At 37.3% G+C, this 18754-nt stretch overlaps 1 protein-coding gene across 2 annotated transcripts in view; it reads right to left on the bottom strand.

Moving 5' to 3' along the window:
• Positions 1-13274: 13274 nt before the first annotated feature.
• LOC150084502 (homeobox protein engrailed-like) overlaps positions 13275-18754 on the bottom strand; it is a 101712-nt gene continuing 96232 nt past the window's right edge. For both annotated transcript variants that reach the window (XM_090375248.1, XM_090375249.1), the window contains one exon: positions 13275-13735. In XM_090375248.1, the coding sequence (XP_090231374.1) occupies positions 13377-13735 (359 nt within the window). In that variant the 3' untranslated portion in view covers positions 13275-13376. The remainder of the gene's footprint in view (positions 13736-18754) is intronic.

Here is an 18754-nt window from a genome sequence, read left to right as displayed (position 1 = left end):
ATTAACGAAGTTTTATATTAATTGCTCAAATAAAAATTGCCATTCAAATGATGGATTAGGGTTAATTTTATTTGATAGCTATAGATACTTGGTTATTACATTCTCCTACACAAAATGCTTTATTCTTATGGGGATGATACCCGGAAGGATTAAAATTATTCCACACAAGGATTGTCGCTTTGAATTTGTCGATACACGAAGCCAACATTTCGTTTTATTTATATAAGTGTCTGGTTTATTATCTGTATTTAAAAAGAGAAAAATAAAACGATTGTTTGTAAAATAAGACAATCCCCATAATTGAAGGCAGTAATTATATGTGAGAGAGGCAAAGAAGGAAAAATCGGCAGCAAAATCCTACTTTATATGCAGAAAACTCGACAGTAAATTTGCACTAGTAGTGCACATAAGCAACAACTCTTGTACACACAACAGGAAGCTAACAAAAATGCAGATTTAGTAATACACGAAGGAACGGAGCATTGCACGTTCGCGATACTGTGTACTTAGAAGAAAGTGGGAGACGCAAGTGGCTTCCAAAGGAACAATAAGGATCAGAATCAGCGTAGATCATTGGAAAAGTTTGCAACGTGGAAAGCAATTGAAGACATGAATCTTCCAAACAAAAATGGGGTTTCTGGCAGACAATAATGACTGCTGTCTGCTATACTAGGGGTCGCTAATGGTCCGTGTAATTAGGTCTTATACATTGCTTTATCTCTCGCTCACGGTCTGCCTTTCTGTCTTTGTCTTTCTCTCTGTATTCATGCTTGCATTCCAGACTTTAAGTTTAAGTTGTTTAACCTTCTGCCTATTAGGAATCTATTGAAATTTCTGGGGTAATTTATATCCAGGCATTTGTGTGACACTTTAATCTATTGACTTTGGCTTCCTTTTTCTCGGAATTTTATCGAAATAACGAGCACGAATGATCACCATTAATTGGTTCGTGAGCACGTGATTGCATTATTTAGTCCTGAAAGCGCTCCAGTTCTGTTTTTACTTGGACCTTTGGCGTAAACAGAAAGTAATTGTCCCAAAGCGTTCAATATATAACTTGAGGAACATTGCCAAATAGTTGAAATATTTAACAACTTCACGTGCTGTTTGCACAAAATTGAAAGGGGACAAAATTATCAACGACTATTAAAGTTACTCTCAGATGACTGGCCAGCGATACAGAAATTGATGTCGGTAGTAGCGCATCGAGTAAAAGGACGAAGCGTCAAAGTCGCGTTGAATGCTGTTTGCATTGATGCGAAGGGTCTTTTACGTGTCGCATTGACTTAGTAAGGTGATTTACTATCGTCTTAAGATTTCAATTCGTTGACAGCACCTACATCGATATTAGAATATGGCACATTCGCTATCAGTAAGGATTGCTGACAGTCTTTGCAGACTCAGCGTGTCCTCCCTGCACCGACTGCGTAGTGTTTCTACGAAACTTACTTGAAAATATTTCTCGGGAAGAAATGTTTGTGAAATAGATACAAATTTTAATATTACATCGGTAATAAAGCTATAACTTAAATATCGGTCTACATGGTACCAAAGGCTATAATAACTAACATTCAGGATCCTTTGGCCTCTGCTAAACATGATAAAAATGGTTGGTATCCAAGAGATTCACATAACCCATAACAATTGTACCCTTTTTTTTATAGCCTCGACTGGAATCGAAACAAAAATCAGCTTGCTGGAATTTCTTATGTTCAACGTATGGTGAATTCTGAATCCATAGATATTTCTTATCTATGGATTTCTCCAATATTCTCTAAATAAGTCTAGATATTATCTGATGATCTGTATCCAAACTGCATTGCACATATCTACAAGAAATATGATGCATCTCAGTTTGCGTATGAAACTGTCGCATACAGTGAGTTTCCTTTTTTAAAAGAAAACAGGAAATCAATTCTGAAGGCATCGAGAAAGCGAAAAAAATTATGATGATATGAAATCTGATATTCAACATTGGTCATTTTTTATTTTTAAATAATCATTTTAATTGTTCTAAAAATAATTAAAATACTGATTATTGATTAAAAAACCCCCTAAAAATCTAGTTAAATTACTCGACACAATAGTATTTCATAAACTTATATCATTCTTAATCCCGAAGTGGACGCAAGGAAATCCACATAAACGTTCATTCCCTGGCTGTCTCCAGATGGTGGCAAGTTCTGAAAAAAAATTATTGCACGCTCCATCAGCCAGGGTCTTTTTAATTTCTTAATACAGTCGCTCTTAAACGTTTTTAGCCCACGTCTCACACCCAAAGGGTCCTCTGCTCTTGTAGTCCTCCTACCAACAAGGTCAAGAAATGTGATTTGTAGTACAATTTTAATTTTGTGGCAGTCAAGGGGAGGAGGGTCATTTCCTCCCCATAATATCATAGCCTTAAGTAATTCGAAAACTGTTGCTTTAAAGAAGATTCGATAAGTTAGGCTGTTTTACGCATTTCGAGTAAAAATAAAATACTGTTACGAAAACTTATCCTCTCGCTTGCATTTTTTTTTTCTATAACTTCCCAAAAATGAAAGGAGCCATCTTTTTATTTGAGTGAGCTCACGTTCCACTTAGAATGCTTTCGAATCTTTTTTGTGGTAATTTGTAAGTAAATCTTACTCTTTTAAAGTTTAATGAATGGGTTTGAATTGCTGTTTTTCTTTAAAGTCATCCAACGTGTAAAGAGTGAAGCATCAGAAGTATGGAAGTTATTCTAGATGTTTGAGATATTTTATTTATTTAATTTTTAGAAATATGTTCCTTAATGGAATTCCTCGTACAAAATTGTTCATTAATATGCCTTGTTTAGGACTGACGTAGCTGAGAATGTAGTAGCACGCACTCGTTTCAGTTGACTTGTGGTTCGAGCCCGCACGATTGCTAAATACAGTTAATAATTGTATTCTTGTCAAAGTGATGAGTTTTGAATTCTTCTGACCCATGTGGTCGGGCCAGAGTATAAACATTTCTTTTATTATAATTTGCTGTCAGTAATTTGTTTCCTTGCTATTGCGACCTGTTTGAATTTTCCTCAGAAAAATGTCGTCAATGTGTGAGGGGACAGTAGAACGAGGGCAATATAATCGTTCAGAACAAATTAGATAGGCAAGAAACAGATAGTTGAACCCACCTTCATCGGCCATTGCGATTTCTGAAGAAGGAATTGAGCTCCTCCTCATGGTCGTATTTGCAAACGTGACGTGAAGAGGTTAAGGAGTAAGCGGGAATAACCGAAACTCCTTATCGATAGTGTACGCACAATCGAAGTAATGCAGCATGGCTTCCACAGTAGAAATGCAGAACGAGCTTGACATAACGTCAAAAAACAAAACCCACCGCAGAAGTCTTTTGGAATGATGCACGTGCGGTTCATGCTCCGAAATTTACGTAGTTTAATTCCCGAGAAGGCAAACCAAGGTGGGGGAAACGAATTTTGCTTTCCTTGAAAAAAAAATAGAGAGATAAAAGCTCACTGTAGGGAGCTACTCCACTTAAAGAACGGTGGGAGTCCTAGAAGTGGAAGTCCTTGGCCAAACAAAGAAATTTGGATGAAGAATCATAGTATGGTTCCCTCTCATTTGTTGGATCAACAGCCATAGCGTCTCGAACTCATACTTCTATGTCGCACACTAACATTTTGGACATGTCTTATGGCCAAAGATTCCAATGCGCTATAAAACAACAAATCGTCAATCCATACTATCATTTTGGAAACGCTCTACGTATGCTGCGATAGTTCTGTAGAAATTTACGAGTACCTTGGAAATATATAGATGGAAATTTTGCATCCTGCATGATCAGCCACAAGTCAGGATCGTTCAAGAACAACAACGCTTTGCGCATCTGTCTTAACAAAGGCAAAGTAGTGATCTGAATTCAGAGAAGTATCTCTGAACTCAGATCCGGATCTGGACACAAACCGACCCTGTGCAGCTGACGACTGCTTTAATGGAAGAGTGGAAAAAATATTAGCAAACTACTGACATAAATTGTCGACAGGATAACAGCTGCCATTGAACCAAAGATGAACCGCAGCGTTATAAACTTCCTGAATAAATTATTATTGAATACTTTATATCAGAAATTTTTATTGATCTTTATTCTATAAACGTGGAAATGCGCTATTTTTCAATGTACCATGTACACTCGAATATCCGCGGGGAAACTAAACCAGTTCCAGGTCGTCTATAAACAGAAAATATATTTTTATTTATTTATGTGGAGTCATTACTCGTATACATGGAACAATAAAAAGAAGTCGCTCTTTCTGACAAAACGGTGCTCCAAAATTTACGTAGTTTCATTTTTCCCAGGAACCAAAAGGGGGAGAAAACGAAGTTTGTTTTCCTTTTTTCAAAAAAAAAAAAAAAAAAATAGCAGTTCTTGTAAGGCTATTTGTTTGTAGTGCAACGCTAGGACAACTCGTGATGACAGTATCGCCATACAAGAGATCAAAGTGTACTAAATGACCCGGCGCCTCCGTAGCCAGGTGGGAAGGAGCAGCAGTGCGTAGCACACGCTCCTTGATTAGACCGGGGTTCGAGCCCGTCACCACCAAATGCGGAGGATGCGGAAAGGTGATGGAATGACCACCGCATATCCCGGAGCAATATGGCCTTAGTTGCTAATGCTACTAAAAACCAAAAAATAACAATAACTAAATGACCCTCATAATCATGTTTCATGAATGGCTCAACCGTTCCTTTTTCTAAATGGGGGCAAAACGCTCCACAATTAATCGAAATTTATTGTTATCGAAGTTGAGTTTGGAAACCCAAAGAATCGTGTAATAATTTTATGAAAATTAAATCAGTTCAGAGAGTGTTCAGTGATAACTTCGTATCTCCTAAAATTTTGCATCTTAGGGTGTGAACCCTTCTAAAAAAATGTTATTTATTTATCCAACCGTATATTTTAACCATATTTAAATCTTGTAACTCGGGGGTGGGGGGAGGAGACTCTATATGGGAATTGTAGCTTCAAGCAGTGTTTACTCGGATTCCTGTTTTTTTTTTCTTTAATTTCAATCCCAGATTAATTCGAATTTTCAGTTACGTCGATTAACTGGAATTGAAATTATTCGAAAATAATACTACATTAAAATGCTGTTTAAGTAATATTTTAATTTTGTTTCAGATTATTAGGAATTTTAATAAAATACAATTTGTTATATACATAAAAGTATGTAACAAAAAAACTAGGCCATATACTCATACAATTGCAAACAAAAAAGAGCTCTCCTTTAAGATTCTTCCAGTATGCAAATTTGAAATAAAACCTATTTTTTTTTTTCAGTTCATGAAATAGTAAAGAAAATATGCATTTAGAATTATACGCTGCATCTTTTCTTGATAAATCAATATTTACATGAGAACGCATGGCACGAAGTGATCCAACTCATAATCTCATCCGACTTATCCCATTCGTTCTTTCGCTGTTTTTATATCCCTCCTCAGTCTCGTTTTCCTCTTTCTGTGTTTATAATTGAATAAGCATGTTTTAAGAGTCGTTGTGACAACCTTTGTTATCTTTAGCGCGGCATATAAAACCCGAGAAGGGAGCAGCGATGAGACATCAAAGATACGTGAATCACATCACCGTATACAGACATATAACTTCTCTATTTTGACTATAAAGAAGACATCAGCTCTTATCAAGTACCACCCGCTGGTGCAGCAGACGACGGATCCGTTTGGGTGTCTCGTGTAATCAGTCTGTCTTCGGCTTCTTGGAATGAGGATGGCGTTCACATCTCTAGACATCCGGGGTTCACAAAACCGAGATGGGACATCGCTAGCACTTGATGGTATAACGAGTGCCAGAGTGTGACCTTGTCATTGCGGTTCACCCAGCACAAGCCGTCCGTAAGGTTCTAGGTGTGTGGTCTAGAGTAGGGAGAACTGTCGCTGACGGACTAGGTTATAATGTGGACCTTAAGCAAACATCTCCTCCTTTTAATGAGGCCCTAATGGGGCATGGGAAGGCCGCGCGCAGAACTTGGCACTTCCAGAAGGATTCAGTTTCATACTGGTACGTCGCTAATTGGAGTCGATTGAAATATATGGGGAGGCAAGTGACGCACGGGCTAGCAATGACCAAGGACACTAACTGGCAAAGAAATGACACTGGGGATGTGCACGGAGACATTGCTCGCGTGCTCGATTGCGGGAACATCTGGTACGAAGCGTAGGAAGGACAGACGAATGCTTCTGTATTTCAGTCATCTGAATTTGCCGTCTCAGGTTTCTGAGAGGGAAAAACCCAAACATGCTCATTCTGTGTTTATTAACGTCTTCGTAAACTGTGTTTAATGGTATTAGAAGGCAACAGACAGCGTACGGACAAAGTGTTTGGATTTTGGTAATATAATACTTTAACGAGAGAGAGAGAGAGAGAATCGGTGGACCTTGATACTCTTGAAAAGGGCAAACTTGAACTGGAGCTTGTAAATAAACATTTCACTTCTGTCAACGATCTTATTGGGCAAAATGTATTTTTCTGCTGTGTCGGTTTCTTTCCTTCATTTCGCTAGCTCTCTTAACAAATCACATTTAATTCAAGGTACTTAAATAGTAACCAATGTTGTTGTAACGAAGTAGAAAATTGCCAAAGATCCAAATCATCAAAGTTGATAAGTAGTGATTTTGTACTTCGATTAACTGTCTCCAAAGTGAGCTTTGGTTTTTCAGTTAAACTTTTTATTACAGAATTTTAGGTCACGTTTATATCGTTTTCCACGCCATTGTAATTATATTTTCTACGACGTAGTTAATAAGTCTGTGCTATTCAACAGACAGCAGAGACAGGCGGTGACACACTTGTTAAACCAGAGTCTGATTTAAAGCAAGATAACCTTAAGATAGGCTTTTGTAGAACCCTTACTCCATTAATCTGGGTTTATTTATTCTCTATAGAATTAGAAAAATGCAACGTAAACAGATAATTGTTTTGTTTCAATTTGACTCTAATCCAATCTAGATTTACAGAAAACATTTAAGAAACGATGATAAGTTACGTCGATTTTTGTCACATTCGACCGCCCAAAAAGCTTTTTTGATTACAATTTATTTCATGATTAGCGGAGAACTGAACATGAAGAGGTGAGAGAGAGGAATGTATAATTTTAGCAGTATCATTTATTTATTTTGTGATTTTCTTTTTAATTCCTAAAAAAGAGTTTGAATAGAACTAATATGAGAAGCTCCTGGCCGTAATGAGCATATACTAATAATGCATCGTATCTAATAATATGGACACTTACTATAAATAAAGATTGGCGCTATTGAAATACAAGTTCAACTTGATAAGGCTTAATTTTTCATCTTCATTTACTAATAAAGTCTAACTGGATGAAAAACCACAGTTTCTCTGAAAACTGCAGGCGCAATTAATATTTGCACTCCTGAAACAAACGTTGAAATTGTTATCTTGAATTCTTATCTTTCATTTGCTAAAGAGATCCGTCCACTTCTGAAGAACTGAAACAAGGTCGTTGAATCCACTTATGAATAAATATCAGAACCACGTTTTGGTGAGTGTGTAAGTGATCGTCACTGCTTAGGCAATTCTTGAAACCTAACTAGTGGATGAAATCAAATTTAAGTTTTAGTAACACAAACTTACTTTGCCTCCACCTTGATGTAAAAGCAAACGATCATCTCGCCAAACATTCATTAGTTTTCATTTACCAACACGAATCTGATTTAACCGGAAAATGCCGAAGGTCTTTGTGCATCTATTATGACACTACTCCTGAATTAGATGATCAAAGCCACGTATTAAAATTTAAAAATTAAGTAGGTAGATTTTAATACGTGCGTTTTAGAACAAAGGTAAAATGATTTTATCTTTATGCAATTACAAGAACAATTTAACTTTTAATGCAAATACGTGCGCTAGGTACGTATTTGTATTAAAGGAAAGAACACAAAAAATGTCGAGTAGTTGTACTGGTAATTTATTGCCTTATGTTCATTTAATCAATTGAGAGCTTAGTCCTTTTAATGAAGATGATGAATATTTCAAATTTTAATTCGAGTAAAACCTCTTACTGAAACTTAGATCATGTTAAACAGATACCTTATATTGTTAATAGTAGACGTAGACCACTTGATGATGTCTTCCAACCACAAGTCCCATAAGAGGCTTATTTTGTTTCTTTATTTAAAAACAAATCCATAATCAAGAAATGCTGTTCTGCAATGCCCACTGGATTTTTACAGCAGTATGGAGAGAGGCAGTAAGGGGTGGACATTGTAGAAATTTCGTCTCTTTCCGAATAAGTTTCAATGTAATATCAAAAATAAATTTTGTTTATACTCCGGGATAAATAACCACATACAGCCGGATTAGTTTAGAAGATAGAATCTACAAGACCATCACAGTAGGTATTAGTCACATGGGCTCGAACGCCTGTAATCCAAACGCCCGTGCTACTGTACCCTCGCGTATGACCAATCGGCTACTATGATGAATGTGGAGAAGCGAGTTTCTGGTAGACGTTTTACCTGGAATAAGAACACGCATTTCCTTTTCAGTTTATATTGGTGTGATTTGTGCTTTTACCACGAGTTTCTAAAGGGGGCACTATCATTCTCTACGTAGGCGCATTTTTCAAAATTGAGAGAAACTGCTGGATACATGCAGATGCATAAAAGAAATTTTAACCAAGAAATAACGTGGAGGTTGACTTTTTCTCTTATGTACCGACTCTCATTTTACAAAATCGCGTAACTACAAAAGGGTCAATTTTTTTTAGATTATGAATTCATCAATCTAGGTTGCCTCCAGACTACCAAGGCTATCTTATATTAGATGTTCAAAGAGTAGAAAATGAAACAATTAACCGAGTGGTTAGGGATTATTCTTGTAGTCTGTCTTTTACACTTTTTCATAGAGTTGTATGAAAGTTTTAAGGCCGCCCTCCTGATTTCAATTAGTTTTGAACTCCTTTTTCCTAACAACACTTCCGAATTCACTGAGCACGCTTGGTTAACCCTACAGCATTAGGTTAATGCTGCATGCATAGTGAAATTCGGCCACTCAGGTTTAATGAAGGTGGAGATTCGCATTCCAATAAATAATGAATCTTTCTTTTATTGGAAATTGAATATTTGTCTGAATTAATCTGAAATACGCCATTGTGTTTCAGTTACATCGTCACTCGCTGCTTCTTTTCTAGTAAAAGCTGTTTTTTTTTTTTTTCCATCGCTTACTGATTCATGAACTATTTTAGATGCACACGTTACTCATTATTGCAGATAAGCTAACTGTATTACATTTTGCTGTGTTACAGTGTGATAAAAAACGGCTTTAGGCTTCTGTTAGTTCTCAAAATCCTTCTGTGAACGGGACTCGCGAAATAAAATGCTTCAGCGTGGCTCCAACCGCAAAATACAAAAAAGAACTACCAAGCCGAAGCTTTAAGGGAGATAGACCCTCCCGTCTTCAACGTCTGTCTATGACTGTCGCTTTTCTATTCCGGTCTAAGCCACGTTCAAGCATTTCATATCAACTGAGCTATGCCCTTAATGGATGTAGGCCTATATGGACAGTGCTTTTCTATGACAGTTTAGTTAATTGGTTTGGCAGTTTAAATAATACAATTGCAAACATTTTTGAACTCCTACTTTATAAATATCTTAGTTCCTTTACCTTCACCCTTTTATCAGTAATCATCAGTATGCTTTTATTCCCACGAAATCAACTGTTTCAAATCTGGCCTTGTTCTCTCATTTCCTACAAACTAATTTGGACAAAAGAAATCAAATCGATTCACTTTTCCCTGATATGCATTTAAACTCATCGTTTACATCGATTTCTGCTTTTTCATCTTATGGTCTACGATCCCCTTTACTGAATTTCTTTATTCACTGCTTAGAAATCGTAAACTATCCGTAATAATTGATGGTACTTCATCAACTCCGTTTACTGTTTCGCAAGGTGTTCTTCGAGACCCACCCTTGGGTCCGTTCTTCTTTATTGTTTACATTAATGATTTTTCCACTTTTTCTCAGTCTGCAAATGATATTAAACTTTACAAAGTTATTTATTCTTCAAAAGGCAGCGATGAACTCCAGTCTTGTCTTGATTCCCTCACTCTCTGGTTCAATAAAAATAATTTGTTTCTATACTCATTAAAATGTAAATTATGTCGCTTTCACTCGAACCCTCCATCTTTACTGATTATTACATTGGAAACTCTGTAATTACAAGTGCTGATACATTCAATAACTTAGGTCTCCTATTTTGATCTGGCCTTTATCCCTCTTCCGATGTTGATCATGTAATATCCCAGTCTGCCAAACTTCTTGGCTTAATTAAGCCTTCTTCCTCGATTTTCAAGAGTGACAAAGTTATATTTCTTCTCTATAAGCAGTTTATACTTCCCTATTTTAATTATTGCGCTATTATTTGGTTTCCATAATATTTTTCTCATAGACATGAAAGAATTCAAATTAAATTCATTAAATTCTTATGCTTTCGAAATCGTCTTGCCTTTCACTGCCTAAACTCTGGAGCTCTTTGTCGTCCCTTCAGAATCGTTCTTCTTGACTCCAGACTCCGTGGGTCTCTTTTTGTCTTCGATATCATAAACTCTCTTATCGATTCTCCATCTTTTCTTGAATAGATACCTATACCCCGCTTGAATTATTGTTATAAAACTAATTTCTCACTGCCCATCCCTCGTACTCAACACTTACTTGGAAGTCCTTCAGGTATTGAATATCGATTTTAAACTTAAATCGTGTACGTTTAAGAAATTGCTCTTTATTCTGTTTTGTTAATCCAAAATTTGCATATATTTTAATACTAGTTTTGTATTGATTCTGTGTAATCCTCAGCGTTCTCCCCATCATGGTATGCGTCCCCTGTGGTTGAGAAGTTTGTAAATAAATAAACATTTAGTAATCAATCCTTTTGTATTTTGGTTATCTTATGTCTTATGTAGGGCGGCTCCTGGACTCGTTAAATTCTTCTTTTAAATATTACGTGTTCTTTAAATCTATCCATGCAAATTTCGTTTTAGCTTCAAATAGATTTAGAGAAAAATAAATACATTTTTTTCAGGCAACCTACGATGAAGCTCAACTGAAATTTGGATATTCAAGTTTAAAATAATAATATTGTCGCACATCTGGAAAAGTTTCTTCGGACCTTTCTGTCCTGTATTTTTCTTTTTCCTAATTCGATTGGTCATATGAAGAGTCGAACGGGACATGCATTTGAGATGATCCACGTACAATAACTGAATTCCCTAAAGGTAAACCTTCATTATATTGGCTAAAATCTCTCCTACTGTTCTCTGTTATTTCAAAGGAATGTATAACATTTTATATTTCAAGTTTAAAGGAAAATCAATCACCACAAACAGAAATATATATAAAAATCAACTACTGGTTTATTGTACATGACATACAAATTTCTTTCGGATTATTATTTATTTTTTTTTTTACATTTTGAGATTGACAAAGGAGTAAATTTGTGATCTCTCAAAGTTTAACCGAGACTTCGAACATTTAGGCTATATAACGGGGGGAAAAAATTACAACACGGCGAGTCATATCTAATCTATTAATCGGTCTAAAGGTTAATTTTATGTTCGCTAATCTAAGAAAAAAAGATGTATTCACCAGAGGGCGCTTAAATTGAATGATAGAAGTATGGATATTTACAATGGTGTCTATACAAACATGTAGGATGGATAAGCGTGTTTCTCAAGTATTAAACAAAGGGGACCAAGAGGATTCAGCACAAGAAACCACGCTGACATTATTCCGTAGGGTGGTTAGGAAGACACGGCGTACGGATTTCGATTAAAGGAAAGAGCCAACTGTCTCATAACTTGTCACTAGGAAGATGGTCTTAAATTAGTAGACTAGATGGCCAATAACATTTCTGCTCAACGTTCTAGCGCTTTTTGGGATTAAAAGATAAAATAAACAAACAAAAATAAGAATTGTTAAGTATGGGACACGCTTAGCAGTTATAGTAAAGTTTCGATACATTCCGTTTTATAAATGGCCAAAATAATTAGCCGCGTAACCAGCATTTTAAGACTGGATTTGGTGTTGGAAAAAACACGAGAGTTAGTTAATTATGACTCCTTACTTAATTTTAATCTTCAGCTTAATGCGCGAATAGCCATCAGACAATATGATAAATTATATGCAAAACAAGCCGCGTGCTTAGGTTTATCGCTTAACCGTGTACGTAAAAAAATAAATAAAATGGCCTTTATTATCATAAAGGGGACGCAACTGACAAATGAAATGTGTAAATATTGCAGAAACACTTTGTGTAGAAGTACACTAATCTCAGATACTAAGAAACTGCAAGCAGTTCTTTGGAATACGCATCATGAAATTTATCACATTTTTCTTTCGCATAATGTGCGGCTACGTAAACTTAATAAATTAACCAGAAAAGAAAGGGCCCACTTATTGTAACCCTCATCAGGAAATGCGCTATTATCACAACAGTGCACTACAAAAGTTGCTGGCCATACTGCATCGTAATTAAAACAACGGGGTTCACTAGCAGTTCGTCAGGATCGACAGCTGTACGGAACAACACATGATACGGTGAAAGGTATTTAAGGAATTGGTGCAACTGTTAGTTAAGAAACTACGTCTTTCTTCTTTCTAAATCTTAGGAACAGTGTGAGATATGGAAGTAATCTATTCTACACTAACTTCTGGACAAAGATTGTCTTTTAAAAAATTATTGCCTTAAATTTATGATCACTTTACAGTCTTCTAACAGAACAGTTCTAATCTGGAGGCTCGTGAAGCGTTCCGTTAATACTGTTCCTTCTGATGGAATGAATAAATGATGAACATCGCTGTACAGAAGTGGGCAGGTGATTGTAAGTTCTCGTTGTCGGTCCGTTCCCTAACCAGTGGAAAAACTTCACGAGCGATTCGGAACCTGTTAAACGTGAAAAGAATGCCCGTTGCACGTGGAATTGTCCGTTTCAGTAGATGCACTCATCCGTGGAGGAGTGGTTTTGTCTATTTAAGTAGTTATTTCAATCGTTTTTCGGTAAGGTCATCTCACTCTCGCCGGACTTGCTCCCTCTCGAAGACTTCTTTGGGAAGTTGAAGATGGAATCAGAGAAACCTCGCTGAAACTAAGGAAACAAGCCCAAAGGTCACGATATTGCTATTTAGATGAACTTATACATTGTTATAAACATCTTAAATGTTATTAGAGTAATATGCACACGATACACACACACTCAACACACATTTAGGGTCTCTGCCTTGCTCTTTTCAAAGCGGTCTTCTCCTACGGCGAATTCACAGGCACTTTTCTAAACCGTCCGTCGATGATACCGCTTGGACATCTTCAGGAAAGGGCAAAGTTTACGATGACGATTGATCCTTTTCTCTTTCTTCATCGTCATCCTCTGCTAACACTCCCCCGTTCCTCAGGGGTACAGTGCTGTGGTTGTACAGGCCTTGGGCCATCAGCTGTAGGGCCAGAGGATTTCTTTGTCCACTCGCTTTCTTGATTTTGGCCCTTTTATTCTGGAACCAGATCTTGATCTGCGATTCATTCAACTTCAAGTCCCGAGCTAAGTCTTGCCGACGCTTTTCAGTTAGATAGCGGTTTTCTTGAAACTCTTGCTTCAACCGCGCTAGCTGCTCGGCTGTGAACGCCGTCCGAGGTCTCTTCTCGTCTGGTTTTTTCTCTTTCTTTTTCATCCTACGAGATCGGGGACCTAAAAAGATAAGAAAAAATAAAGGTTTACCTAAAGACACTTTTTGTGGAAATCAAATCAGTCTGTCAGAACACAGATTAGTTAAAATTGAACAGTATAACAATGGTATTTACCCTGTAAAGCTGAAAATTAATAAATACAAAAATTTGTACTTTAATTCGCAATATAGTTCGTAGTAAGATCTCAGATTAACTATATTTTGATAAAATATGTAGGCTAGTAGTTCGTGTGTATTTTGTTGTTCAGTTCAAGGTCAGATTGAAATAAATTTACATTTTAAAAAAATTTATGATCAGCATGGTTGACAGAAAGCAGTCTTTTATATTTAATTTTATATTTTGTGAGAATCGCGTATCTAACACGATCTTAAAAATTTATCCACTGAGTTCTGAGCGCTGTTTGTTTGTCGAGTGGAAAAACCCTCTCGCATTTGAGCAGCACATCACTCCAGTTACTCGGTCAATTTCGCTTCAACGATTTTCAGTTTATACAGGTGTATCTCCGACAAATGACCTCGGCACTAGAACTGAGTCCGTAAATAATGCCACAGAAATTCGCGTGTCAAAAAATCCTCGAGTCTGGATCGTGTTTTGGGTACAGATCTTTCCTGCTGTCCGATGGCCAGATTTCCTTAAACATGAGCTTGAATTATGTAATTATGAAACCGCTCTGCAGTGGAAATCTTATTTACCTCATGACCGACACCTAAACCTGTGCCTTGCAAACAATGTGTAGAAGGGTAGACATATTGTAGCATTAACGATGATCGGTGTAGGCGGAGACAAGCTTAAAAGAAAAAAAAAAAAAAAAAAAAGACACGTGGTCGACAATAAACTTTCAACTGTAAGCTTAACCAGGTTTAGCGGCATCGTATTTCTCAAAAGCGTGTAGGGTGGTCGATTGTCAGGTGTCACGTAATAGCGGCTTTTTTTTTTCTTCAACTCGTTTATTTTCTTCTTTTTTTTTTTTTTTTTTATGTTGCTTAACAAAGGCACGATTTGAAGTTCACAAGTAGCGCGTTGTACATTGACCTGACGAAGGAGGCGAAAAATGTGCGACATATTTTACGACATTTTTTTCCCTTCGGACACGGTGAGCAGTGGCTTAATAAACGTAACTATTCGAAATGGGGGTTGTTTATTCATGGTGGAACGCGTTTTAATTCCCATCGAGACGAATCGGGGATGTGAACGATTGTCAAATCAGAACCTGATGTCGATGTGTGATAGGATTTTCAAGGAATAGGGGGAAAAATTCCAGTCTTTGATGAGGAATCTGCAAAAAACCGAGCGAAAAGTTCCACTTAGGTTCACTGTCCGTGACTAACAGGCTGGATTTATTCCCATCAGCGAATCTCTCTCTCTCTCTCGCCGTCTCACGATTTCTATTAAAATTACATGAACTTTTTATGAAACGAGACTCGCCACATAACTTTGCATGCAGTGTATTTATTAAATATTGTATTTATGCAAAGCGGTGTATTTATTGGAGAGATTCCGCTGAGCAGACCAGGCAGTTTGTTCCCTTTGAGGATGGACTACCAAAACTGTGCATTTGAGATTATTATTGGATGCTACCAATATAAACAGGATCTTGACTGCAATATATGGAGGAGAAAAAGGGCATTATTATTATCGTTATATATACACTGGTGTTCAAAGAAAGTGCATCACCCCTTTAAATTTTAATTGTTGTCCGAATAATGTAAGTATATGGCAATATTTCTTACAGATTGCATCAGATAAGATTGACACGCGTAGGTGATGACGTAATATTGCATCAACTGTTACGTTCAGCTATATATGCACCCTCTGCAAGAGTTGCACTCATTCCTTGCTTGTGTCAGGATGGCGAGTTACGTACAGTTGACGCCAGGAAGAAAGATTGCTATTTTTGCTTTAGGTGAGGAAGGATATTCTTCCCGTTATATTGCTTATAGAGTGTCTTTTAATCAGTCGACAGTGAGCATATTTCTTTCTAAACTCAAGAATACTGGTTCTGCTGATAGGAAAAAGAACCAGACGCAAACGAGTCTCTAGGCCAAAACAGGACCGCGTTTTGAAGCACTTATGCCTTAAAAATCGTAAATCTTCTTCGTCTGAGCTGAAAAGAGAATGGGAAGAACATACAAGAGCAGCAGCAAGTGCAGTAACAGTCAGAAGATGCCTCTTCAAAAATGGATTTGTAGCCCGTCGTCCTAAGAAGAAGCCCTTCCTCACACAAAAAATGAAAAAGACCCGATTAATTTGGTGCAAGGGACATGTCAAATGGACTCCCGAGCAGTGGAAGTCAGTTATTTTCTCGGATGAGAAGAAATTCAACCTGCATGGCTCTGATGAGAGAAAAACGATTTACCGTAGACGTGGTGAAGAATACCATCCAGACTGTTTGGTGTCTACAGTGAAATTCCCTACCAGCCAAATGATATGGGGTGCATTTCGTATCACCTGCATTTTATAAAAGGTTCCGTAAATGCCAGTGGATACCTGGCTATACTGGAAGGCAAATTGCTGCCAACCATTAGAGACCATTTCAACCTGCCAAGTAACTACATCTTTCAGGACAACTCTGCTCGTTGTAATCGGGCGAAAAGTGTAAGTAGGGACTTCTGTAGTTACTTTAGCTTCATTTCTGCATTAGAGGTTCGACAGTAATGTGTTTACACATTTGTTAGAGATGAGAAAATGGTTGGAAGAACGAAGGGTCCATTACAACTATTAGCTAGCCAGGAAACAGTCCAGACCTGAATCCTATAGAGAACTGTTGTCATCTTGTGGAATCTGAAGTTTCCAGAAATAAACCAAAGACCCTACAGGAAGCCATAATTCGTGTTTGTAACCACGAACTATCAGTTGATTATCTTCAGAAATTGATCTTGTCAATGCCTCGACGATGTGCTGCTGTCATCAGGGCCAAAGGCGGTTCAACTAAATATTAGTTTGCACCTGGTGAACTTTTCATATTGTTTTCCATTTAAAATGATAAACTGAAGCAAATTGAGGGCTTTTGATAACATTTCAGCCAAATGCTTTTGATAACATTTCAGCCAATTTTTCCAAAACTAGTTTTTAAAGGTTGCAAATGCTCATTTTGGAATATTTTGAGAGCCCTGTCAAATATTACTGAGCTTTGCCTTAACTGTTAATAAATATCTTTTGTATATATTTCTATTTGTGATGCTTTTCATTAATGTAACATACCATCGCGAAAAAGGATTAGAAATGTGAAATTCCTATGTGATGTATATTCTTTGAACACCAGTGTATATGCATAAAAAGCGCCTGTTGTCTTCATTATGCCCGTCTGTCTGTCCGTTCGCATGTAATAACTCGACTCCTGTAGTGGAGTTTCATAAAATTTTAATTGTTACAAATCGGACCAATGAAACTCCAGCAGTTTTATTTCTTTCTTCACACATATGTGAATATGACCAATGCGCAGAATAGAAATGTTCTCAGTACGCTTTGTGAAACGAAACTGAGACTTGTTGGACGATTCATTTCTGAAGTGCTGCTCTGACTAACGGTTCAGGGAGTTGTTGTTGTTCTCGGTAAAATTCTTGGTCGACTTTGATCCCAGCGTCAACGAAAAGCTGTACAGTTTTGCAATCACTTCTGCTTAGACCATGACAAAGTCTGTTTCTGCAATTATGACGCTGAAGTCGATAGAATTCTCAGTTTTGACGTTTCGCAGCCATGTTCTATCATTTTAGGAGTTGAAAGTTTGCTCAATAAGCGAAGATATTATCGGGTGAAAAATTATGAATTTCAATGCACTTTATTTGGAAAGAGGCGAAGTGATTTCGATGATTAGTCTTAAAGTATTCGTTACATCCGTGAGCAAGTGCACTTTTTTGGAATTTGTAAAAGTTGAACTAAAGAGCTACTGGCATCGATGTTTTTTGAAAGATTCACAGGGACTGTCGAGAATCTCATATGTATTGCTGGCTTATTTTTTGTAGGTCATCGGAATGGACATCATAGTTGGCCTGGTTTTGAGGATGTTCCATCTTTTCTGGCAATGCTTCTCCTAAAATAGGATTGCTTTTTTCCCTGTCCCCTATAGATGGTCTGTAGACCCAGAACGGTTGCGTATAGCTTCTTGCTTGTTTTAATGAAATTAAATCATCAGAAAGATTCGAAGCTAACGAAAACAAAGTAAATGCAATAGAATATACGGAGAAATACAGCTATAAAATAACTTGAAATAGTAGGTTTAAAAATAAAAGCGTGTTGTTTAAATTTCTGTGTTCAAAAATTTGATATAATACAAACATTCCCACATTTAAAAAAAAAAGATGAAACATCCCACATAACTGCAATACTTATACATTGCAAGGCTTTACGTTTGCTAATGTTGTAGTAGGCTAAATAAATGCAGCTCTCAAAGCCATTTAGGACACCCACCAAGAATGTTTTAATTCTCGTTGCAATACTACTTCTATTGCACACTTGGTATGTCGTTCAAAATGAAAATTTCGAGCGAATGCCTTACGAGGACAACGAATTTATCCACGCAGACTTTAAGAAAGAAGCTTTGGGTCATCAGTTGAGAAAAGAATGGTCCCTCTCGATGTATTTAGCTTTTAACAAGGCGTCACCCCCTTCGTCAGCTTTCTTGTTAATAAGCCAGCTGTCAACGTAGAGAGTGCCATAACAAGGCGTTTCCGTAAGTAGAGTCGAAGCAATTTACGCATGGAATGCACCCTCAGCAGTCGCCAAGTGACAAAGACCCGGCTAAGTTCCGTACGTGTTTAGCGCGCTTGTTTTCAAAAACTCCAAAATAGACAACTAGCACCTCAGGTAGCGAGCAGGCACGTGGTTAAGCGATTCGTCCGATTGCCTCGCGACAATCGTGAGAGACATTGCGCCGAAGGAAGGTGATAATTGCCGCTGTCCTGGCAATTATCAACGCTTTTGTTGCACAGAGAGAGAAAGGCAGAAGCAAGCGGTTTGCAAAGGGAAGATTCGACCTCCCCCCAGAGACATACGTGGGGCAAAAGGACTATCACAATGATTG

This window comes from Mastigoproctus giganteus, chromosome 6 (genome assembly GCF_048544385.1).
Source record: "Mastigoproctus giganteus isolate SK-2022 chromosome 6, ASM4854438v1, whole genome shotgun sequence".
In the NCBI taxonomy this organism is placed as follows: Eukaryota; Metazoa; Arthropoda; class Arachnida; order Uropygi; family Thelyphonidae; genus Mastigoproctus; species Mastigoproctus giganteus.
The sequence above is the reverse complement of the archived record's forward strand: the minus strand, read 5'-3'. Positions and strand labels throughout refer to the sequence as shown.